Consider the following 26,423-nt stretch of genomic DNA (forward strand, 5'->3'; position numbering starts at 1 on the left):
AATGTAATGGTGCAATTAATGGCCGCAATTCCGCTTCAGTGAATTTGCCCCCAAATGTCATATCTCAGCTTCTTATAGTCCTAGATTGTTGTATAATGTCACTTTTTTCTACTTTTTTGGTGCTTTGAATCCAATTCTGACAATTTAATTCAAGGTAATTTCTAGCTAAGAAACTGTCCATATCTCTGAAACGAAGTAACAAAGATTATTCAGAGCTCTAGACCCATATGTTGACTCCTAAGGAATACAATTGAACATGTTACCATCACTCTAGTGTGAAAAATATTTTTTTTTGCAAAATCATAACCAAAAAACTGGCCATATCTGAAATCAAGTCACATGAGGCGCAGAAATCATTCCATGATTCTATGAACTTTTAGGCCTATATTGTGTTCACACCAGGGGGATTTGTGCCCATGGCTATTTGCTTTTGGACATACAAACTATGCCCGCTGGATGCCAGTCTTCTTGAAAGACATGGCACAACTACCAGATACCCACCCATCAGTCCACAAGGCTTTCTTGGAGGGGAAGTTTTTCATGCAATGTGGTGAGAAGAAGTTCACACTAATGCCACTTGATCAGAGCCAGAAGCACAGCATCAAGTTTCTGAAGGAGGACAGTGGATCAAAGGGCCTCTATGGTCAACAGGAGGACCATAAGGACCTGGTAAGGCCATGGACCATGAGATCTCCAACTGCCTCAAGGAAGCTCCAAACATTGGCAAAGCCATGTTCACAGAGTTTGTAAGAGACAGAATAGAAAAAGCCACCAAGCCCCTATCTGATGTCATTCCAAGGGCCAACTTGTTCACATTCACCAACAGGATCTGAAGAAGGGTGCTAACAAGCTGGGGTCTGCCAAGGCAAATACAGCTCTCATCACCAAGCTTTTCTTGTCCCTACAAGCCCGTCCCGATCTCACCATTGATTACTTCTTCAAGCATGAGAATCAATGTGAGCCTCCATCTTTGTCTGATCAAGGCAAGCTGCGGTCAGGAACCAAGTCAGATATTCTTGGGTGCCTACCAGGAATGCCAGGTCCTGGCCACTCTCCGTCAGCCAAAGAAGCTTCTGTGGTTGTGCTTGATATGGCAGCAGTAATACACATAATCAAAACCCAGCGTGCCAGAGTGTTTGGAGAGTACACTCGAATGCACTTGCTGCTGTACTTGCACAGCCTGATGACTGACAGGACAACAAGAGTGGATGCAGTCTGGGACACATATATAGAGGCAAGTCTCAAATCCCAGACTCGTGTCAAGCGGGGTGGAACTGCAGGGTGCCGAACACGAGTCTCCGCTAACATACCTCTGCCAAAGGGAGCTCAATGGCAGAAGTTCCTCAAGGACAGTCAAAATAAAGACCAGCTGTTTCAATACATCAGTCAGGAACTTCAGGAGATCACAGCTGGCTCAGAGTACCACCTCCTCACAACAAAGGCTGACCTTGTCCTGAGCAACAAACCTACTGACCTAGCAGCATTGTCACCATGCCAGCAAGAAGAAGCTGACACACGAATGCTGCTGCATTTGTGTCATGCTGCCGAGCAGGGTCACACCAAGGCTTACTTCAGGACAGTAGATAGTGATGTGGTGGTGCTGGCCATCAACCTGTTCCAGGAGCTAGGCCTCTCAGAGCTGTGGATTGGCTTTGGATCAGGAAAGGCATATAAAGATATCCCAATCCACCACATCTCAGAAATGCTGGGATCTCAAAAATGCAAAGCACTGCCCCTCTTCCACGCATTCACAGGATGTGACGTTGTATCAGAAATGTATGGAATTGAAAAAAAAAACCTGCATGGAATGCATGGGCAGCCTTTCCAGAACTCACCAACACCCTCATCGTAATCACCCAAGACCCAACGAGCCTCACACTGGAATCAGTGCACATGCGACATCTTGAACGCTGGACTGTACTCATGTATATTAAGAACTGCAGTGTAAAGTCAGTCAATGAAGCCCGGAAGCTTCTTTTCACCTATGGCCTCAAGTCCCAGTATCATCACCATGTAAAGTGTCTGCTCGATCTAACATGACTTTCAGTGTGAACCATGCCCACTTCCAGATTCAGATCTAAATACAGATACTATTTTTGTTGGTTGAATAGATGCAGAAACAAATAACGGTGTATCAGTGCACCTTTGATATTTTTATGTGTATGGCACATTTAATCAGTTCTTCAGTTTTAAAAGTTTACTTGACTACATATTACTTTTGGTGAGAAGTATTTTTGATTAATCATATTCTTTTTTTTACTTCTTTGAGTTAATCTCCATTTATTATTCTGTGACATATGGGCTTTCTCTAGTTTCAATAGAATTGTACTTTTTCCTATTTCCTATGCCCAAATTCCTCAACTGGCATTGTGGGCCAATAGTCCTGATGGTGGCGCTACAGCAACAGTGTCAATTTTAAAATGTAAAATAATCATAACAAATCAGCCTTATGTATCACTTTGCAACTACCACCAAAAAATAGGCCCAAGTGTGTAGAAACTTCCATATGCTTTGAGCTGGCAGGAATTATGAAGTCCATCACTCTTTCTCAAAACCTATCAAGCCCTACTCCTCACACATTTTTTTGTGATTGACACCCCAATTGCTACACCTAATCTTCAGACTGTCCTCCACAAATGATCTTCACAGATTTTTAAATATCACAAATTGAGCCCACAGCGCATCAAAATGTTTTACTGTAAACAGTACTGTATGCAGCTACTGCAAATACTTGCTCAATAAATCTCCAATGTTCATGAAAAAAAATGACAACATTTTCATGACATGGTAGATGTAGTGTGAAAATCTTGAGAATGTTATATCAAAAATTGAATTTCTGACAGTATTTTGAAATATGTCCTAATTGTGTCCCCTCAAACTACTGCTGTTCATACAGGAAAAATAAACTACCCACAATCCTATAGTGCAACAGCAATGCCTCCACCTGTGTTGACTACCCCGCCCCAATAGCAGATCCTAGAGCTGTCATTCCCTTGTTCACTCATTCCCTATTCCCTATGTCGTGTTCCCCATATAGTGAACTACATAGGGAACGATTAAAAGGTTTTCGGATACTATACATGGAACATGATTGGGTCGGATATTCATGGATCACGTAAACAAACCGAGCACTGATGGCAGCAGGTTGAAATGTACTCAGGTAGTATTCAGTTTCCATGTTCAGTTTTTAATGTTAAACCCCCAATAAATTGTTGAAATTCTAATGCTGTGCAAGTGTGGTTTTGTCAACTCTGGTGCTGTCTGCTAATAGCAAGCTGTAAGGTTGCAAGACTGTGATAGCCAATTTGCTCACGACAGCAGCTTCCATAACATTAACGGTAACGTTAGCTGTCGGTGGCTAAAGCAGTTAGCCAACATTACAACGATTCCTGTTATTATTTCGATGATGTCGGTTCAACTTCTGTTTCTCGGGCATAAACGGAGGCGAACTCAAACTCGCATTACCAGCAAAACAGCTAGAGGAATCATCGTAATGTTAGCTAACTGCTTTAGCCAACGATAGCTGCCGTCTTCTTCTTAACGTCTTCTCCTTCGGTAAAACATGACAGCGTTGCATTGTGGTATACTGGAGAAATTGTAGGGTAGTACATCTTCTGTTCACTAGAAATCAACGTGAATTGTGGGTATTTTGTAGTGGACTATATAGTGAATTAAATTAACCGTTGAGAATTCGAACACTACAAAAAATGGCGGACGCACCATATAGTGCACTATATACTGTAGGGAATAGGGAACGGTTTTGAACAGAGCTTAGGACTACAACTGGCTAAATTGACTCTGATTGAGAAGACAGCTGTGCCACTGATTGTTTGATTGGTTTCCACCTGTCTTGTTACTCTGTGTATATAAAGCCTACATGTAGCTCCCTTCTTGTTCTTTGTTTGTTCATTATATGCTGTAGCTGTGCGTTGTCCCTGGTGTTGTCCTGTGCCAACTTTTAAGTCTGCAAGCTTGTAAGCTTTGTCTTTTGTTCTCCACTTGTTGAGTGTATACCTTGGTTTTATTGTTTAGTCTGGTTGTTTAGTATTATTTTGGTGTTTGCCCCTCGTGTTGCCTTTATTTTAACAAACATTTTGTGGAAACCTCTGAAATCTCCATGTTAAATGCACCTGTGACATTTACATGCAACCCTTGTTTAAGTCAGTGTGAAACCATCTAGGGCTTCTCATATGACAGGTAGCTCAACAAGACTTCCAGCCTAGGGGGATGCAGAATAAAAATGCTAATGCATACTCCATTGTGCCGTGACATTAATTTTTAAAGGTGTCCTATTATGCTAATCTTCAACAATTTAATATAAGTCTTTGGGGTCCCACTCATATAATTGAGTATTTTTGCTGAAAATACCACTTAGAATAAGTTTTCTAGCATGCCTCTATACCCCTCCGTTGACCATGAGATCAGATTGAGCGGATTTCATATGCAAATGAGCTCAGCTAAAAGCAAGTCGGCTAGAGAACGAGGGGTGTTGACGGCTTTACATTTTAAATGATTCCTCTTCCTCCTCAAAACGCCCGGCCCCGATCCAGTGCTGCTCAGCATCTGTAATTTTAATCTTTTATTCTGTTATTCTTTTGCTAGATTGTCTGTGTGGTTGTTGGTGTGTGGTTGGTTTCTGTGTGGTTGTTTTGATTTGACACAGGTATTGACACTGTGTCAACAGGGGGGTAGGATGTATCTATGTATATGGATGCATGTGGACTTAATTGAGGGACTGCCTAAAAATAAATGACATCTCAAGAAGAACATCACTGACATTTGACACTTGCAAGCTCAGACTCATCTAAGGACAATAATTATCATCTGTTATTTTAGATCTGTGGGCAAAGTCGGCCTACAGGAAAATAATGATTGCTGTCGGCAATCTTAACCTTGTTTTTGAAAGGATTTTTCCTCTAGGAATGCAGCTGGTTTTGTCAAAAGCCAGAACGTGGAGCCTTGCTGGAAGCAGGGGACAGGAGAGTTTATCTGTGGCCTGAGAACATCCCCTGTTGACCAAGGACCCCATCCCCTGACCACAGAGCAGTAGCAGCACTCCAGTTCATTCAATTCAATTCATCAGTTCAACTCTAGCCTGAAGTCTAGAAGCTCAGCCGAGGATTTGAGCTCTGCTGCTACTCATCTCTGGCTGCTAATTAACCCCACAAGGTGCTAGGATCCTCTCCAGCACCAGAAGACCAAGAAGAAAGAACAGCTACAAAGAGCTCCCAGACAAGCTCAACACCTATGTGAGGTCCAACGCACTGAACACGAGCACACCAGCCCAAGGACCTCCTGGAACCTGAAAACACGGTCCTACAACTATCTGAGGCTGAGGTCCTTCAGGAAGGTGAATGCCTGCAAAGCTGCTGCTAGCTTCTGTCTTCACGGACATCTTCAATGCATCACTCACAGAAGGGTCTTCTCCATGTGCTTCAAGATTACTACAATAGTGGCAGTACACAAGAAAACCAAGGTAACCAGCCTGAATGACTACTGGCCAGCGGCACTCACTCCAGTGGTCATGAAGTGAATGGAGAAACTAGTCATGAAACACATCGACACCATCATGCCAGACTCACTAGACCCACACTAGTTTGCTTACAGAGCCAACAGGTCTGTGGATGATGCCATTGCACTGGCCCTACTCTTTGCGCTGGATTAAAAAAAACACTAACCTCTACATCAGGATGCTATTCATTACCTACAGTTCTGCCTTCAACACCGTACGCCCCATCAACCTGGTCCTGAAGCTGAGAGGTGTAGGCCTGAGCAGCTCCTTGTACAATTGGACCCTGGACCTCCTCATGGACAGATTTAAGGTGGTGAGAAAAAGGCAACACCTCATTGACACTGAACATCCATCAGCACAGGTGTCCTGCAAGGCTGCTGCCTGAGCCCCAGGCTGTATTCACTGTACACCCACGACTGCTCAGCCAAGCACAGCAGCAATCGAATCATCACGCTTGCGGACAACACCACTGTGATAGACCTGATCTCCCCCACACCTGACCAGGGTTGCCAGATTGGTGTGATGTTTTCCAGCCCAATGAGTGCTCAAAATCCGCCCAATGTGATAAAAAACCGCCCACATATTATAGTATATAACATATAGCAGTGCATGCTAAGAAAAATGCCTTTCAGTTGAAATACCGAAAATAATAATAACTCGTGGTAAACTGCAACACACGCCTACACATGTCACACACAGCCTACGACAGAGAGAAAGATGCGTAATCCCATCAAATAGTCAAAGAAATGATAATGCAGGCAACAAATTATAATAACGCATGAGAAGCATGGCTACATCATGAATAGAGGACAAGATGACAAGCTAGATAACAAGCTTTAGTGGTGACAAGAAACCGCTAGAGAATGTGACAAGTGGACTAGGCTACACAACTTCCAATGGTAGGCCTATATAACCACCTGTATAACCACCCATGAATACCCTGCCTGCTCGCCTACAATAACCGAGTCAGGAGTGTGACACTCAGGCAGGCAAGCAGGCAGAGACACAAGTAATGCATCACTCAATGATGCGACATCCAGAAACACCTGCTGTATAGTATTAAGTAAAAATGTCTTACCTTCACGCCGAACAGGCCAGGAGTCCATTCCAACTTCTAACGTAACTCGTAAATGTAAAACTATGTAGGCCTACATGTGGTGAACTTGCTAATTAGCAAGTATTAATAGATGGTTGAGTCAAAGCTCCCCAACAACTGTCGGGGAGGGTGGAACGTTGCAGCCGTCAAACCGCTCCGTTAGACCGAGCGCACGTCCATGAGAGCAGAAAGCAGCGGTAATCCCATGCGATTTCTGGCATTATCTTTAGCGTCACTTGGGAAAATTCTCTCTCCACATGAGCATTTGATATGGGCAGAGTGAGCAATATGATTGCGCCAAGTGCCACATCCTGAAAGCACAGATTTCCTCCGGCATCTTTAAAGGCCTCTACCTCCAGCCAAAAGGCATCGATGCGGTGATCATGACAGAAACCTGCTGATCCCACATCCCCAAATTGGCATCTTTAGGTTTCTTCGGGGGTAGCTAGCTAGATTTGACTCCGACCTCGACCTCGACCTTCTCCTTGACCGTGTGAATCAAATGCATTGAACAGGGAGAGCTCCCTCACCCCTATTGGACAGGTGCACATCTCCCACCCTATTACTAATATCATTGGATAAAATTGAAACGTCTGTCCCGCCAGTTTTAAAATATATATATATTTTTTTAAACGCCCGCCCAATGCTATTTTTTCCAGCCCACCCGCCCAATGCTATTTTTTCCGGCCAAACGTGATCAAAAGAAGCCCAATTGGGCGTGAACCCGCCCAATCTGGCAACACTGCACCTGACTCATCTGAATCTGCTTTCCTCCATGAGGTGTCAGACCTAGTAACATGGTGTCAAGACAACGACCTACTGTAACCCTGAACACTAGCAAGACAAAGGCGATGATTGTGGTCTTCAGGAGAGGAGGAAAAAGCCACCCCCTGGCTCCATAATCATCATCATCAACGGGGAGGAAATGGAGAGGGTGAGCCACTTCAAATTCCTAGGGATGCAGATCTCTGATGACCACACTTGGACACACAACACAGTGGCCATCCTAAAGAAGACACAACAACGCCTCTACTTTCTGAGGTGCCTGCAGAGATGGGGCGTGAGCACACAAACACTTGTGGACTTCTACCACGGCATCATCAAGAGTATCCTGACTGACTAAGGCATCAAAGCACACACACACAGCAGAAAAGAACCTTACACTATGAAGAGCGTGATGAATGCGGCCAGCAGGGTCCATGTCTCAGCGGAGAAGTACAGCAGGTAACTCATCGCTGGACCGGTTCCAACTTTTTTTCCCCCTTTTCCTTGTTCTTCTCCTTCTCTTCTCTCCTTCTCCCAGGAGTGCACTGATTTATTTGGCCGCTGCCAAAATCATTGTTTTATACGTCCCCGAGAGAGAGGTGGAGTGTGCCAGAGGTGAACCTGAGGAAAGCATTTTATGTAAATGGGAGGGGTGGATGTGTCAAAGGTGAACCTGACGAAAGCATGGTTAAATCAATGGGTAAATGGGTTCATTCTCTAGGCACGGCAAGGCAGGTTTAAAAGAACCAAGAGTTGCAGCAGACCTGCAGTTTTCTGGAAGTTTGTTCCAGATATGTGGGGCATAAAAACTGAACGCTGCTTCTCCATGTTTTGTTTTAACTCTGGGGACAGAAAGCAGACCTGTGCCAGACGACCTGAGGGGTCTGGATGGTTCATAGCATATGAGCAGATCAGAAATATATTTTGGCCCTAGACCATTCAGTGCTTTATAAACCAACAGCAGTATTTTAAAGTCAATTCTTTGACAGACAGGAAGCCAGTGTAAAGACCTTAGAACTGGTGTGATATGCTCCACTTTCTTAGTCTTAGTGAGGACTCGAGCAGCAGCGTTCTGAATCAGCTGCAGCTGTCTGATCGATTTTTTAGAGAGACCTGTATACATGCCGTTACAGTTGTCGAGTCTACTGAAGATAAACGCATGGACAAGTTTTTCCAAATCCTTCTGGGACATAAATCCTTTGATCCTTGATATATTCTTCAGGTGATAGTAGGCTGACTTTGTAATTGACTTAATGTGGCTGTTGAAATTCAGGTCTGAGTCCATGACTACACCAAGATTTCTGGCTTCGTTTGTGGTTTTTAGCATTACTGATTGAAGTTGAGCACTGACTTTTAATTGTTCTTCTTTGGCTCCTAAGACAATTACTTCAGTTTTATTTTTGTTTAGTTGGAGAAAGTTCTGGCACATCCAATCATTGATTTGTTGAATGCACTTACTCAGCGCTTGTATGGGATTATAGTCTCCTGGTGATATAGTGATATACATTTGTGTGTCATCTGCATAGCTATGGTAACATATTTTGTTGTTTTCCATAATTTGAGTTAGTGGGAGCATGTAAATGTTGAACAGAAGAGGCCCCAGGATGGAGCCTTGGGGAACTCCACAGGTCATTTTTGTCAGCTCAGATTTGTAATTGCCTATAGACACAAAATAGTCCCTGTCCTTTAAGTAGGATTCAAACCAATCTAACACTGTACCAGAAATTCCCAACCAATTTTCCAGTCGGCCTAGTAGTGTTGTGGTCTACCGTGTCGAACGCAGCGCTGAGATCCAGTAATACTAAGACTGAGATTTTGCCATTATCTGTGTTTAAATGGATGTCATTAAATACCTTAATTAGAGCAGTTTCGATGCTGTGGTGTGGTCGAAATCCTGACTGGAAGACATCAAAGCCATTACTTAGTACCAGGAAGTTATTCAGTTGTTGGAAAACAACATTTTCAATTATTTTGCTTAGAAATGGGAGGTTTGATATGGGCCTATAAATGTTCATTTGTGAGCTGTCTAGATTATTATTTTTTAAGAGTGGCTTGATGACTGCAGTTTTCAGGGTTTGTGGGAACACACCTGAAAGAAGAGATGTGTTTACAATTTGTAATAAATCAGAGGCCGTGCAGTTGGATACAGTTTTGAAGAAGTCTGTAGGTAGAACATCAAGGCAACAGGTGGAGGATTTCAGATATTGTATAGTGTCCCCCAGGGTTTTATGGTTGATCGGATTAAATTGTGTCATGGTATTGATTTTAAGTGGACACTGTGACGACACATGTCCTGTACCTGGAATGGAGGCACTAACTGCTTGTCTAATTTTCTGAATTTTGTCAGTGAAGAATGAGGCAAATTCATTGCAGCCCTGGTGGATAGAAGTTCAGAGGCTACTGACACAGGAGGGTTTGTCAGCCTATCAACAGTGGCAAACAAAGCACGCGCATTGTTATGGTTTTTGGTGATGATGTCAGAAAAGAAGGTCTGCCGTGCATTTCTCAGCTCCATATTATAAATGCGAAGTCTCTCTTTATAGATGTCATAATGAACATGGAGATTTATTTTTCGCTACCTGCGTTCAATTTTTCGACACTCTCTCTTTTCTATTCTGACCAGCATGGCGTTTCTCCATGGAGATCGTCTCTTACCAGAGACCACTTTCACCTTAGTGGGCGCAACGGCGTCAATAATGTTTGTAATTTTAACATTGAAATTATCTACAAGCTCGTTGACTGAGGCCATAGAGAGGGCAGGTGTGGACAAGAAAGCCTGAGTAAATATCTCACTGGTGTTTTCAGCCGTTTTGAGATAACCTCTGATTGAGAATTTGTGTGCATGGAGATACAGTAGTACTCTCAACGAAAACACAGGAATGATCACAGAGCGCAACATCAGACACCTGAACCTTAAGAAATATTCAGACCTTTGGGGATGATTAAGTCCAGAGTGTGCCCCTTGTTGTGTGTGGGCTCCGTCACATGCTGAGTCAGTCCATAGTTATCAAGGACACAACCTAGCTCTTTAGTGCCTCTGCCCTGAGGGTTGTCAACATGGATGTTAAAATCACCAACAATAGCCACACAGTCAAAGTCAATGCAGACAGTAGACAACAGTTCAGCAAAGTCATCAAAGAAGTTTGGACAGTATTTGGGTGGCCTGTAGATGTTTAGAAATATGGCTCGAAAAGAGGAATTCAACTGAAGAGCCACATATTCAAAGGAACCAAAATTTCCATAACACATCTGCTTACATTGGAGGGAGTCATTAAACAAGATGGCTACTCCACCTCCTTTCTTATGTACTCTAGCCTCGCTCATAAAGCTGAAGTTGGGAGGAGTTGACTCAATAAGTACAGCTGCACTGTTACCTTGGTCTAGCCAAGTTTCAGTTAAAAACATAAAATCAAGATTGTGGTTGGTGATAAAATCATTGATTAAAAATGTCTTTCCTGCTAAAGATCTGACATTTAATAAAGCTAAGTTTAGTGTGCTGAGGGTATTATCTGCACATTTCTCTGTGATAGTTTGTGGCTGACGAGGAATAGATACTAAATTTGATACATTTGTAGAGCAGGTTGAGTGTTTCCTGTTACTTAGCAGATTCATCATTGTTTTTCTATTACCTATCAAGACAGGAATTGAGGAAGATACCATCACGTTGGGTCCTGGCTTGTCCTGGAAGGGGTCATGAGTGCCATTAGCCTTGTAGCCTGGACCCAGTACATATCAGTTAGAGCTTGCTGTATTTTGTAAACAAGTAACTGAATGTGCTGTGCCTTTATCAGGCTGGGCCCGGCGTTTCTCATGGGAGTTGGGGGAAGAGAAAATGGAGGTATTGAAGGGGGTAAGGGCGGTTGGGAGCGCGTAATACAGCGCGTGAAGGTGCTTGCTGGTGGATGCCGGTGAGAGGAAGCAAGTGAGAGACTCCCCCTCTTGGGGAGGTGGATCCTCACTGGTGAGTGCTAGTGGGAGGGGGGGAGTGAGAGACTCCCCCTCTTGGGGGGGTGGAGGGGGTGGATCCTCACTGGTGAGTGCTAGTGGGAGGGGGGGAGTGAAAGACTCCCCCTCTTGGGGGGGTGGAGGGGGTGGATCCTCGCTGGTGAGTGCTAGTGGGAGGGGGGGAGTGAGAGACTTCCCCTCTTGCAGTAGCTCATCAATTTGGCTGAGCTTCATTGTGGCAGCTTTGATGAGGCCCTTGATTGGTGAGCGTGGTGGAGGAGGGGAGGGGCATCGTTGGGTTGTTGCAGGTGGGGTGTGGTGTGAAGATTCTTCTTCCTGGCGCGGGTGTCTCCCATAATCAGAGCTTTGTTGAAGCAACAGCTCTTCAAGGTTTCTGCCATGTTGTTATATGTCTTCCTTCTGTTTTGGCATTTCTTGTCTCTTGTCCTTGACCATGGCAGAGGGAGCAGATGGATGACGCAGAGAATAGAACAGATTGGAGATAAACAGTTTTACTCCTGACCTGTTAAGGCAGAGTCCATTTCTCTGAAAAAGATGGTATCGTTCCCAAAAAAATGGAAAATTGTCAATGTAGCGCACTGAGTGAGTGGTACAGGCAGTTGAGAGCCATGTGTTCAGTGCCAACAGTCTTCTGAATCTCTCAACCCCTCTTCTGACTGGTGGTAGAGGGCCGCTGATAAACACCTCCGCTTTCAGAGAACTGACTGTGTTCAGCAGATCAATAAAGTCTCGTTTAAGAACTTCCGACTGCTGTTGCGCAACGTCATTTGTCCCCACGTGCACAATGATGTTTTCCACAGTTGGATGTGTAACCCCGATATGCAAGATTTTTTCTGTCATGTCAGCAACCATATCCTTGGGAAAGTATTTTGGTGCTTTCACTGCACATGCTTCTCACATCTTTTACAGTAAAGTCACCCACAATCAGAGTTTGAGGCCCAGTCGGTATCTTTCCCTGTAGCCTTTTACTTTCTGGTTTACTCTCAGTCCTTATAGCACATTTCAGCAACAAGGCAATTCAATGAGACATTAAAAGCATCAAAACAAAGTGCAAGAAACACATAAAAGGTCATACCGTATAAAATGAAATGCAGAATAAAAGATATTTGAAACAAAATGCAGGAAAAATAAAATAGGAGTTACAGTGCAGTGTATGAATTAATAATTATTTGATTTAATAAAAAGCTGTGGCAAAAAGAAAAGTCTTCAGTCTTGATGTAAAAGAACTGAGAGTTGCAGCAGACCTGCAGTTTTCTGGAAGTTTGTTCCAAATATGTGGAGCATAAAAACTGAACGCTGCTTCTCCATGTTTTGTTTTAACTCGGGACAGAAAGCAGGCCTGTGCCACTGAGAGGTCTGGATGGTTCATAATGTAGCAGCAGATCAGAAATATATTTTGGCCCAAAACCGTTCAGTGCTTTATAAACCTCCAATTAATGGAATCGCCTCGAAGAGGTGTTACTGTCGATAGCGGAGGACCGGAGCCATTGCGAGGACGGGCTACCTGCCTCTGTTCACCCTGGAGACTTGGACCCTCCTGTCCATCATCGTTGTAATCATTATTGTGTAATAACAAATTAGCCTATAGCCATGTGCTTGTGCATTTGTGTCTGTGTGTGGTCGTGTGTGGCTGCGCATGTGTGTGTATGTTATATAAAACATAATATAGCCTAATAAAAACCTCAAATATCAATTCTGGACCATTTATTGATGATTCTTAATTAATTGGTTATTGATCAACTGTACTTAACTGGTTATTGATAACTTCACTAGGGGTTGATAACTCGCGTTGGATAGGGTGCTAGTGCTCACATTGGCAAGGGGGTGATACCTCCTATAGTGCTTGGGCCCCGGGAGCTGGTAGCCAGTGCTGCCGTTGACCAGGCTTGAAGTGGAGGCTCCGCCCATCTCACTTTCCGCTGTGGCTCTGGGTCACTCTCAGATGACCCAGAAGAAGAAGAGCTAACCCAGGACACATCGCAGTCCTGACCCACCATCAGACGCACCATCATTGATCTGAGTTACAGTAGTTACTCGAATGTCTGATGGGCATCCGTTCTCTTATCCATTGTGATGCAGGATCACAAACTTTAGCCAGGGTTATAAAAGAGTGGTCTCAATGACAAATATTAATCAAGGATCCTTCAAGCACTGATCTTTATCAGCATCTACTGGACAGTGGAAGCTGCAGTAAACTACAATATGAGATACTTTCATCTGGATGGATTCCCATTAATGTCTTTTGGTTTGTCTCATTTCATTTCTTTTTCTTTTTTTGGGTTGGAACAATAAATCCTTAAGACCTTTAACAGAAAATATATGATGACACTAGCATGGAAAAGCCCATGAGCCAATCAGCTGAAAGAATGGTTCAGCCTCCCTCTTTCATTTAAGCTTCCTGTTTCCTTTGCCTCTGATGACCCCAGGTCTTCTCTCTCTTTTATTCTCAAGAGTGATTTATTGAATGGATTAAATGCATGCATTTTTGTCTGGGGTCTCTACACATTTTACCTTTTTGGATATTTGGAACCAAACTAAGATTCTTCAACTGGGGACAAACATACAAACAAACAAACAAACAAACAAACAACCAAACAAGAGGTCTCTCCTCACAACATGGTCAAGTGAGTAAGCTCACAGTGGAGATACTAAAGAGTGTGTACACACAGAAGACTAGGATTGGATCCAAACTGAACTCCTAACTGAAAAATCTGACCCAATTTGGGGAAAACCCTTCATTGTTTTACAAGAACCCCCCCATTTGTTCTAGTCCCAGAACAATCTTATTTGAATTCCCAACTGTGTAGGGATATGAAAAACATTTTTATCTCCTCCCTTTTGTTGGAAGATTTGACTGGCTTTTTGCAATGTTTGGGACTAGTTATAATATATTTGGTGGCCGCTAGTGGGCCTTCCATCTACAAAACCCAACACCCACTAGAGGCCACCAAACAACTACTTTCCCTTGGAAAGGATTCATTGTGAGTTACTGGGTTGATTATATCAACCTACCTTATACCTTACATCAACCTTATATTGTCATTTTATAGATTCCTTTTGTTTCCTTTCTTCTTCCCCCTCATTGTAAACATAAAACAGAGTCTGGGAATGTGTGTTTGGTAGATGATTACTCTGTTGTAACAATGCTTCTTGGCAATAAATTGTTTACCACTGGAAAGCCTGTTTATTTCCTTTTTAAAAGGTGCCCCATTTATAATATAAGCATTTGTGGGATGAGCAGTTATGCGTAGGAAGCCAGGAGAAACTATTGCACTTGTAGGCTATAATAAAGTGTGGGAAGAGGGAAGGATGCAGAGGAGCTGGAAGGAGGCGATTATTATCCCAATAAGAAAATCAGGTAAGGATGCCAGCAGGCCTGGGAACTATCAAATATTGGTAAATGAAATATATTTTGGAAAGCAGAGGTGAGATAGCTCCAAAGTGGATTCAGGAAGGTAGTACTATAGATGCAATGTTGTGCCTGGAGGATGAGGAAAGGAAATCTCAAGTAAACTAGCAGACTAATAAGATGGGTCAGCAGAGCATCGGTGCTAGCAGCCCTGGGGTCTCATTTATCATTGTGGATACACCCTTTTTCATTTACACCTGATTGTTGTTCTTGCTTTTCTCCGCAAATAGATTGCGTATATATCTCACAATATTTCCCATTGAGTTTTGGCATTATACATCACATTATTTGCGGAGAAAAGCAAGTATCCTACAAAAATCAGGTGTACATGAAAAAGGGTGTATCCACAATGATAAATGAGGCCCCTGGATGTTATAGCTCGGGCCCTCGAGGTGTGTTTAGGTTCTTTAGACTTTAGAAGGCTTTTATTTTGAAATGCCACATCAGAATCTCGTGAAACTCCACGAGTCAGACCGGGAGGGGGTCTACTACCACTGTGTAGTATATAACCCGTGACATTTTTGGGTAGTTTTCTTTTAATCTTGATTCAATCCCGATTTGAACCTTTTTTTTTTTAAGGTGGACCGGATAATTCCAAACGGGTTCTGAGAAAGGGGTTCTAACTTCAGCCTCGTTGGTTTAGGTGCATAAGACCTCCCCACCCAGTGTGTGCACTCCAAGTGGAAGCAAATTAGCTAGCTTTCTCAGTTGTGTAGCAGCCTGGCTATAGAGCAGACATGGAAACAGGCATTGTTTTTGATAAACTGACCACATAGTTCGAATATGCTGGTTTACCTTCTAGCATGAAAACATATCACAACTTAATAAAGTGACATACAGTGCTAATGCTTCATTTGCCATTTGTCATGCACTGCGGTTGATGTTGAAAGAGGAGGAGCTTCTGCTGAGTGCACGAGGAGCTGCTGGTGATTGGTTAGGTCGGGTGCGTGGTGCCGTGCTTGTTGCTAGGAAACCGTAAACTCTTCTGAGTTTCATCTCTTGTTTTGGAAACCCTCGGTTACAGAAAACCTTTTCGCCATTGTTTTGGACAATTCTAATCCGTGACCTATCATTGACTTGTAAGTATCTAACGTCCATTTGGGTTTACTTAATCTTTCAATCTGTAACGTTAACTGTATTTAATTCACCACTAGAATAGCTAACGTGATCTAGCTAACCTTGGCTAACCTCAACAGTCATAGCCACCTCATTTGTACACAACCCACTTGTCCCGCTGAAGTCATCAGCTAGAATGAATGGGCTATATTAGCCATCAAATATTTTATAAATCAATATGAATTGTCCCCTCCTCTTCCTCCATCCCCTACCCATCACTCCTGAGAGGTCAACGATGTGGTCCTCCCAGTCCCAGCGGGGCTCCCCGCGCTGCCTGGCCAGCCCAGGTGTCAGGGAGGAAGGCAGTGTCGCCGGGGTGTCTGCCCCAGTCAGGCAACATCACAGGGTGGCGGTAAACACGCCCGTGCCAGGGTCAACACCCCTGGGCCAGGTGGACGCGGAGGCGCTCAGGGTTAGGCTGATATCAACTGCCTCGGCGCGGATCCAACAAAACCCTGACGCTCTGGTCTTTACGCACACCACCAAGGCCCAGGAACGCAGGAGGGCAGGCCAGAAGACCGTACCTCTGGAGATACTGGTGTGTATGTGTGTGAGAGAGAGAGAGAGAGAGAGGAGGGGCAGAGAGAAAAATATTATTTATTGGTTACAGCGTATTTTCAGCCCAGAGGCTTGATATGCATAGCATACATAGAGTTTGATGACTAACCGTTTTAAATATATTTTAATTCTGTGTTCAATATTTGTGTAATGCCATCATGGTATATACGTTATGTTATTTTCTGAATTACACTGTAATGCTTGATTATACTTAGCACAGATACTTTGGATTGGATTGCTGTTTGGATACAGCAATTGTATCCAAACAGTCCTGGAATGCATATCAGATATGAGGAAAAGGTTGCTATGGCAGACATCATACAGTCATTATTTCTAAGGCAATTTCAAAAGCCTAAACAAGCTACACATCCTCTCTCTCGTATCACCCATCCAGCCTGTGTTGAAGAGGTTCCAGGACCGGAAGCAGCCGGAGTTCGTCTACAAGCAGAACCGGGAGAGGCTGATCCAGTCAGGTTGGAAGCCCCCCTCGCCCTCTCCTTCTGGGATAGGGCGGCTGCACATGGCCCCTGAGAGACGGAGCTCCACCCTGCACCTCCCTGAGCTGCCCCAGCACATCAAGGAGAAACAGGTCAAATATATGCACAGTACCTTAGATGGATAAGTGGATGGGTGGAGAGACAGATAAAGACAGTGAGACGGAAAGAGAGAGATATGAATAGATGGACGGCTAGCTAGAGAGAGAGAGAGAGATACCAAATCTCACCTCTGTGTTTCCTTCCAGGTGCAGCTCACTCAGAGCACCGTGTACTCCCCCTCTCCCCCCAAACGGCCTCACTCCTCCAAGTCCAAGCCCTCCCCTGCTGCCTCCCCCTCCCTTCCCCTGTTTGGCACGGCAGAGGAAGTGGTCCGTTCCAGAATAAGTTCCCCCCCGGACATTGTCAGGGTCATCAGGAACAATCCCCACCTGGGCTTCCTGTACATGATGTCAGCCGCACCCAAGTCCTCCATCAACTATGACGCCTACAACCTCAAGTAAGACCCACACACCGGCACACGCACGCACAAACACACACACACACACACACACACACACACACACATACACATCCATCAACTATGACGCCTACAACCTCAAGTAAGACCCACACAACCACACACACACACATACACATCCATCAACTATGATGCCTATAATCTCAAGTAAGACCCACACACGCGCGCGCGCACACACAGACACACACACATTCATCAAGTATGATGCCTAAAACCTTAAATGAGACACAAAACACACACACACACACACACACTCTGTCACATATGGCGCATATAACCTTAAGTGAAACACACACCATGAAATACACACACACACACACATGCGCATCAGGTTGCTCACTGTAAAAGTCTTAACTCTCTCCAGGATTGTGACGTTCAAGAACATAAACAAGCAGGACTACTACACCATCAGCCAGCACGGCGTGACCTCCATGTGCGACGACGAGATGGACTTCCTGTCCCTTGATCGCTGGGAGCACGAGCATCGCTGTCACCGCCAACTGCGGCGCATCCCCGCCTTCGCCCTCTTCAGGAAGTGGAAGGCCTTCCGCGTGTGGCGGACCAACGTGCGCTCTGCGAAAATCAACAAGTGCAAGAAGTCCCTCCAGGAGTGCCTGTTCATAGTCAACGAGGTATGTGGTATGGTTTTACATTAACATTTACATTTAAGCTGCACTCATTTAGCAGACACTTTTGGAGAATTGGCTCTTTGTTTGCTCAGCTATTCACTGTTGTTTACCATGGTTGGCATATAAAGTTATTTGTGTGTTACCAGACTCACCAGTCAGTCTCTAACCGTTGCGCTCAACTAGAGACTCAGGACGTTCATTCGGAATTTGTTGCTAAAAGTGGGTGGAAATAATTTGAGAGATTGAAAAAAAAATGCATTGCAGTGCAGAACCAAGCCAAAGTCTTTAGGGCAGAACATCCATTTTACATGTTTTGATTCTACACTCCAGTTTGTTTCACTAAGGACGAAGATAGGGGGAGGACATAATTTCCGGTAAGGCAAGTCCTTCACCCTATTGGAGATGTAGGCAGTGGCTCTGACTGGTAGTGTCGGTCTTCGCAGCTGCTCTAGCAACAATTTTCAATGGAGTTGTCTCCAGACTTTTGGAGGCGGAGATCTCCAAAGTCTGGTATTGTAAGACTAGTGTGTTACTTGTGTGGTACCTTTCAGTTAGTGTTATTTTCTATTACTCCTCTATTTTCTACCATTTACTATAACTATTAGAAAGAGCTGTTATCTATAATTAAGTAGGTAACGACAGGCTGTGATATACAGTACATATCATAGCTAAGGGGCTGTCGGCCCTCCGCGGCCTGAAGTAAGCTATTGCTTTTATAAGACGGTCACCAACTATGACAATATGAAAGTAATAGACACACTAATTTAAATTGTTTTTATTAGTAAATAATAGTGTTCAAAATAAAATAGAACCTCCTGGCTGCCTGCACATAGTGTGAAGCGGTTGCTATGTAACGTACACACACACACTAGTAGCTACAGTAGCATATTTCTTTTTTCATCACAGGCTAGTGTTACTTTGATTTCCTTATCTGGCTATTTATTTACATGAATTTGTATGTTGCCATTATTGTGCGACCATTGAAAAACTGTCCAGCATCAGTAGAATGACTTTGATGTTTGATGATTTGTTGTTTTGTTAGCTACGGTAGCTATCTGAGTTTGCTCAGACTTTTTTTTTTTTCCTCAGACACAGAGTGATACTGAATTGTACAAAGGAATTTGACGTCATAACCGTGATATATGGTTAATACACCACGGCTATGAACCAATCAGATTGATTGCTTGATTTGGGCTACTTGTTTAGTAATTTTCTATAACTACTTGTAAGAGCATGTTCTATTAGCTTTCTATTTTCTGTTATTTTCCACCCCCAGTGGTGAGTGGTGTTTTCTCTAGCTCTTGAGACTGAGCGTGTGATGCTACTGTGTTCCCCAGTCTCTGCGCCCTGCTCTGCTAGACATCAGGGAAATGTGCCACAGGATCAGTGACATGGGCCTGTGTCGCTTCCAGAGAGACCACACCTACACTCTGGAGGAGTTCAGGGATGCACAGTATAAACAGCTGGTGGAGGTACGGAGGATGTGTGCTTGCATGTTTGTGTGCAAGCATGTGTATGTGCACCGGTTGCTTGTTGACAAGTGCATTTGCCCCCCAAAACAAAGTAACATTGTTTATTTGCGGAGAAATGGTGTACTCTTTGTATTGAGACATTCAGAGAGTGTGTGAAGCACTGCACTGTGTGTGTGTGTGTGTGTGTTTTGTCTGCAGGTATCGGCTCGTTTAGAAGAGTTCAGAGAGCTGGTGAAGGAGGTGGCCAGGAGTGCCTGTCGAACAGCCATGCTGGAGGCAGGATACACACCTGACTACGGCCACTTTGATGGAGGTACGGGCAAACAAACACTCACGATCACTTTTAGTAATAATAATAAGTAATACTTAGGGCTGTCAATTTACCGTGTTAATTAGATTGATTCATTAATTATGCAAAAATTAACACGTTAATAAAAATTAATGCAAATTCATTGCATTCATCGATTGTGTCCAGCTGTAGGTGGCACAGTTGCCGCATCATTGCTTGATTAAACTAGCCTGGCGTCGCCAGCCTGATCTCGTGAGCTCACATTCGATTTCACTCCGCAGATCAGTCTGGATATCCAACCATTCTAACAGAATCCGCTCAAACAGAAATTTCTTCGTATGGGACGGGTTTAATAAGATGACTGAACAGAGGAGCGCCATAGAGGCATTTTCGCTGATTGGTTGTACATCTATCCAATTGCGTCCTGAGGCATTTTGATCTACGCCCGTTGGTAACGCCCCGTGGGAATTGGAAAACAACTGTTAGTTTCCAGACCCTTCGCATTTTTGCGAATTGGTTCTGGCGAAGCCAGGCTATGATTTAACATTATTGAAGCAACAAACTTAATTTGGACCTGAATGACCCTGTAGGCTACATAGTATGTCATGCAAAAGCATCTTTGCCTTCAAACAAACTCTAGGACGTGGATAATCAGACTTTGCTTTGCCCTCTAAACGGAAAGTTTACTTAAAAAAAAAAATCCAAGATGGGACAGTTAATAAGAGCGTGGTTGTGTGCAATATCTGCAAGAAAGAATTTGCATTCCATCAGAGCAGTTCTAGCCTAACTTATCATATCAATGCTAAACAGCTGTAAACAGCTGTCAGCCCAGCTTCGCCAACCCACACTCACTGAGAGTAGGCTCCGAATGAGCAAGTCTACCTCTGAACAATTGACAACTCCATCGCAAAGTTGCATTAAGTTGCAGCTTAATGGAGGCGTTTCAAATTGCTTCCTCCGATGCAACTTACAAGCAGCTTTCAGGAGGCACTGTAGTTACAAAAATCCACCAGCTGTTGTACAGTATGACAAGGAAAAGACTACATGAATGAAAGTAGATCTACTGCCGCAGGACGTTGCTCTGACCGGGATCACTGGTTGTTGGTCAGTGTCTTTCAATTGAAATATCTTCATTTGGTCGCTATATTTTATTTTTTAATTGTTTGACAGCCCTAGTAATAATAATTCATTTTATTTAAAAAGCACTTTTTATTGTACAACATTTTCAAAGTGCTGTACACAATAAGGATATATGAGTGTTTGTGCTTTTGGGTCTGTGTGTGTAGATGAGGGGAGAGAAAGTAAGCAGTCCCCTGAAATGAAGCTGTTTGAGGAGGCTTCAGAGAAGATGAGCTACGCAGAGCAGGCCAACAAGAGAAACCACTGCGGACGTCTCACCTGGTAGATCATACATACTCACACACACACACACACACACACACACACACACGCACACCCACACACACACAAACACACACACACACACAAACACAGGTGAGGGAGGATGAGGTGTGGCTGCCAACCACCTGGGGTCTGTCACAGACTCTCACTCCTAGGGGTGTAACGGTACGAGAACATCACGGTTCGGTACGTACCTCGGTACGGACGTCTCAGTTCGGTTCGGTTCAAATGGCGCGCCGGCGCTACTCTGATTCCTTTTCTATTCTTTGAATAGAAATTTGAAATTTTAACTTGAATCAATCTTTTTAATATAGTTTTATTTACAAACAGCAATACCTTTGGCTGCATCAATACCCTCCACAAAAAAACAACAAAAACATAACAAAACAAAAAAACAATGTTGACCAGTGGAATAGCCTACAATGCTGTGTCATTAACTTTGCTGTTTCTTTTTCTTTTAAGTGTTTCCCCCTCATTCATACCCCATTTACCCCACTTCACTCAACCTTCATATTTTTGCCCAGAAAAATCAACTTGTCAACACTGTCAGCAGACAGGGAAGACCTGCTGGCAGTGACGATGTCCCCAGCAGTAGAAAATTAAATAAAAACGAATAGCCTACTTAAAAATATGTTTTAAAACGAATTAAATGTAATAAAAATGTAAACTAAATAAATTAAAATCTTTACAAAAAAATAAATCTGCCTTTTTTCCCACAGAGATATAGACTATGTGTGCAAACGTGCGTGTACAAACGAGCGCGTGCTGTGTGCAGCTTCAGAGTTTCATTTCTCATTGCAAGGACTATAGCCTACATTGGGACCTCCGTGATATATAAATTATTGCCTAAGCCTACCTGTGTTTCATTACGGTGCATTAGGCTAAGGCAAACGAACAGAATAATAGTTTTACCAGGAGGACGGTAATGAGTTGTGCGCTGATATGATGACACTGCTCGTAGGCTACTCGTTTCCAAATCACAGACAGGTCGCACGGGACTGTAGCCTATATCAAATGACTTATGTGCTCGGCAAAATATGGTAGGCCTAAGTAACTTGCGGTACAATTAGATGGGACATGGATTACAAAGGTCCCCATGTATAGCCTATTTCGCTGTGTGAGCGAGCCGAACTGAGGGAGGGAGGGGGGGGGCACACACACGCCTGCGATGCGAGGAGACTCATTTTCACAGTGACAGAAGCTATGGCAGAGAGAGTGAAAGGTTCAAAGTGTGTCTCTATTTCACAAGAGTCGATTAAGAAACAGCCCATTGTCACAAATGTGACAAATATTTTGCGTCAGTCTACTGAAAGGGATCTGCTCGAATGATTTGTCGGTTCGCTCGGCACATGTCTGTACCATACCGAAGAACCCGTACCGTACGGTACGAATACATGTACCGTTACACCCCTACTCACTCCCACTGATAAACAAATATATTATAATGGGGATTTAGAGCTAATAATCCTAACTATCTGGCCTATCACTGCTGTGGAATCCCTAGCTCCACCTGGAGGGCAGTGAGGGCATAGGGAAATAACACTATCTACCTATGTATCTATCCTTCCTACCTACCTACCTACCTACCCACCCATACACCTACCTACCTACAGTACCTTCAGTATCTGTCTTGTTTTGTAGTTTCATCCGGCTGTCAGACTACCTGATAGTGAACACCATGCACATCCTGACCGTCAACTCCGTAGCCAGGCTGCTGACTGTGCTGCAGGAGCAGATCCAGCACACACCAAAGCACGCTGTCATCCACAGCTGGGCTGACCCTGACGCCGTCGCAGCCTCCGAGGACGCAGAGAAAAAGGTACACATGAGGTTTTAAAAACGTCCAACTTGAGCATGCAAGTCACCCTCAATTGCATTGACACAACTGTTTGTGCTTCTCATTCACACCTGCTTCTCACTAACTAATGCTCCACCTCGGGTTGAACATGTAGCTTACAGTATATAGTGCTTTAAATGGATTAAATATCAATATCTGAGCATCATTGTTTTCATAATTTTATAATTGCCATTTCTTTTGTCATGACTTCCATTGTTTTCAATATGATTTTGTGTACAATGAGCAATATCATTGTTCAAACTGATTTTGTCACTGGCGAATAAACGCAAAAATCGAAACTGTTTCGATTACACTTCTTCCGCTTTTTCGCCCCGTGAAACTTCACATTTTATCTGTACGTCTTCATTCATGGGAGTTAATTCTATTATTTGCGAATTAATCATTCAAATGAATCATGCTATGTGTGTAAGGACCTTAAGAGCTTTGGTTTATGTTGTATTTTGGGTTTTGCCTGTGTGTACTTGTGTCAGATGGCAGGGTCAGACTCGGGTTCGGAGGCCCCTCCTCTCCAGCCCATGTTCCTGTCTGAGCTGATGCTGGAGACCCACGCGCTGACCTTTGAACCCTCGGTCGACCAATACCAGGTACTTGACCTCTTACTGTACTGTACCTCTCCCCTGATGTTGGCATTATGCGCCACCATGATGAAGTAACACTCTGGCGAATTATCTGTTTTGTGTGTGTTTGTGTATGTGTGTGTGTGTGTGTGTGTGTATTTCTGTGTGTGTACGTGTGTGCCCTGGTGTGGGTATGTTGCTCTGACAGGAGTGTGTGTCAGAGATCATCTCCCGGTTCCAGGAGACCGTTCTGTCGTTGGACACATTGGTTCCAGACTCCTACTTCGATGCCTTCACCCAGCCCATGATCAACAACAAGGTACCAAATCAACATTACACCATTACTTACTAGACCTTAATGAGTTGCTACCAGTCCATTAAATGATTCTACAGTTGGTACTGAATGTGTTTGTGTTGTGTTGTGTTTGCATTTTTGTGTGTGTGTGTGTGTGTCCAGGTGGAGGAGAAGACATGTGGAGATGGTCCCAGTCTGGAGGCCATGTTAAAAGACGATAGACATCTCCAGACCATCGTCCTCAACATCAAGGTCTGTACAAGCTGACTAGAAATCCTTCCTTCCTTCCTTCCTTCCTTCCTTCCTTCCTTCCTTCCTTCCTTCCTTCCTTCCTTCCTTCCTTCCTTCCTTCCTTCCTTCCTTCCTTCCTTCCTTCCTTCCTTCCTTCCTTCCTTAACTGAACAAGCTGTTGAGGAAGACCAGCTCCGTCATGGGGCAACAACTGGACAGCCTGGAGGATGTGGTGGAGAGGAGTAGGATGAGGGACAAACTCAAGTTAATCCTAAACCCCTCCCATCCCCTCTATGCCGTACTTTCCCTCTGCTGAAACGCACAGATTTCCCACCACAGGGATTATTAAAGTTCCTATCTATTTCTCTCTCTCTCTTTCTCTCTCTCTCTCTCTCCATCCTTTTCAGAAAGCACAGATCTGACATGACCTGGATGGATAACAACTCCTCTCTCTCTCTCTCTCTCTCTCTCTCTCTCTCTCTCTCTCTCTCTCTCTCTCTCTCTCTCTCGCCCCACTCAGCAATCACTCCATTTTGCCTTCGACTCGGCCAGCGTGTACGCACGTACCTTTGAGCCATTCCGGCTCTTCTACCGTGAGAATGAGAGCCTAGACCTGGACAAACTCCGAAAGCAGGATCAAGGTGCTCTTCACCACCACCACCACCATCATCATCATCATCGTGTAAACATATAATGTCAGGAAGAGTTGAGAGGAACACAGACATATAGATCTGTGTGGGTGTGTGGGTGTGTGTGTGTGTGTGTGTGTATGTGTGCGTATGCGCGTGTGTGCGTGTGTGTGTGTGTGTGTGTCAGATGTGTCGTTCTTTGGAGAGAGTCTGGAGAAGTACCACAGGGAGCATAAGGAGGCTTTGGCCATCAAGCAGAAAAGACAGCTGGGCATGCTGCTGGTGGACACCACCCGGCTGAAGGGGAAACTCATCCCCTCACCACTACGATGCCTGGAGGTGAGGACACAACACATTTCAATGACTTTATTTGTGTTCACACAATCAATAAAATCTTGAACACAAACAATAATAGATGCGGAAGCATTGGACACTCACTGACTGCCATACATTGCATCATTTGGCAGACAGTCCATGGATACAGGAAGCAACGTCTCCTCCATATATGACGACTTCCAATTATCACTGACAATGAACATAATTTTGCCAGTGCTTTAGCTTTTGGCTTGGGCATTCCTGTCATCTGTAGGCAGGACTAGTCTGTGGACATTTCCTAGGCTACCAAATATAAACACCAGCAGTTTACATTTTTACCCAAGCTGCGTGATCGCATCTTTGAGCAGTTGATATTTTAACACCTTGGTAAGGAAAGCCTTTTCCAGACTATGGTCAAACGTACTTCCAAAATGGTGACTTCTCTACTGTCCTCGTCGACAACAACAGAATCTCGTGTATTAGCTGTAACATTTTAAAATACATTGTGTTCACTATTACACAGGTTGAACATGGAACATTAAAACACAGGAGTGTTTAAAGGTTTTGACTGAAGAGTGAACATAATATGTGATTATGCCCTTAACTAACAGGTCAACAATCCTATCATGCCTTTCAATATACCCTTTGTACACACACACACGCACACACACATACACACACACACGCACATTAATGCACAGACACCAAATAAAAGCACAGACACACACTCATGCACATTAATGCACAGACACCAAATAAAAGCACAGACACACACTCATGCACATTAATGCACAGACGCCAAATAAAAGCACAGACTCACACACACGCACTAGCGAGTGTATCTCAACCCTGTCCTCATTTCTCCTCCTCCCACCCCAGGCCATCAACGACATGCTCCCCCTGCTGGCTAAGAGGAAGATGGACGCCATGATTGCCGAGGCTCAGGACGCCCAGTTCAAACTGGAGGTTATCCCCTCGACAACCACCGAGTACGTCAACTCCCTCACCTTCCTGGAGGAGATCCAGGAGAGGGTAAGACACCGCCGTCTTCGCCGTCGTTGGTCATTAAGATAAATTATCTGCCTTGATCATGGAAAGATGTCGCACTTCTTTTCAATTCTGCATGGACAACAATTACAGTCTATACTGTACTCTGCTTTTGTGTTCCTCTACTCTGCTCTACTCTAATCTACTATGCTCTCCTTTCATCCTTTCTCACCCCTCCTCCTCCTCACCTCTGCTCTTCTCCTCTCCTCTTCTGCCCTCTCCTTTATTCTCTCCTCCCCTCTCCTCCCATCCTCTGCTGCTCTC

General features: G+C 44.0%; 1 protein-coding gene and 1 pseudogene across 2 annotated transcripts in view; one reads left to right on the forward strand and one right to left on the reverse strand.

Moving 5' to 3' along the window:
- LOC311325479 (cytochrome P450 3A27-like) overlaps positions 1 to 7,841 on the reverse strand; it is a 40,033-nt pseudogene extending 32,192 nt beyond the window's left edge. Inside the window, exon 1 of the transcript in view lies at positions 7,773 to 7,841. The product of the transcript in view is annotated as a cytochrome P450 3A27-like (transcript). The remainder of the gene's footprint in view (positions 1 to 7,772) is intronic.
- An 8,258-nt stretch (positions 7,842 to 16,099) lies between these two features.
- dnah6 (dynein, axonemal, heavy chain 6) overlaps positions 16,100 to 26,423 on the forward strand; it is a gene marked incomplete at both ends in the record, with an annotated part of 63,825 nt that continues 53,501 nt past the window's right edge. Inside the window, 14 exons of the mRNA XM_084458194.1 lie at positions 16,100 to 16,402; positions 16,817 to 17,011; positions 17,171 to 17,415; positions 17,801 to 18,068; positions 19,403 to 19,537; positions 19,736 to 19,850; positions 21,113 to 21,227; positions 22,869 to 23,046; positions 23,556 to 23,669; positions 23,851 to 23,961; positions 24,100 to 24,189; positions 24,689 to 24,809; positions 24,985 to 25,136; positions 25,992 to 26,144. Coding sequence (XP_084314320.1) covers positions 16,100 to 16,402; positions 16,817 to 17,011; positions 17,171 to 17,415; positions 17,801 to 18,068; positions 19,403 to 19,537; positions 19,736 to 19,850; positions 21,113 to 21,227; positions 22,869 to 23,046; positions 23,556 to 23,669; positions 23,851 to 23,961; positions 24,100 to 24,189; positions 24,689 to 24,809; positions 24,985 to 25,136; positions 25,992 to 26,144 — 2,295 coding nt within the window. The remainder of the gene's footprint in view (positions 16,403 to 16,816; positions 17,012 to 17,170; positions 17,416 to 17,800; positions 18,069 to 19,402; positions 19,538 to 19,735; positions 19,851 to 21,112; positions 21,228 to 22,868; positions 23,047 to 23,555; positions 23,670 to 23,850; positions 23,962 to 24,099; positions 24,190 to 24,688; positions 24,810 to 24,984; positions 25,137 to 25,991; positions 26,145 to 26,423) is intronic.

Source organism: Borostomias antarcticus (genome assembly GCF_949987555.1).
Source record: "Borostomias antarcticus genome assembly, chromosome: 24".
Lineage (NCBI taxonomy): Eukaryota > Metazoa > Chordata > Actinopteri > Stomiiformes > Stomiidae > Borostomias > Borostomias antarcticus.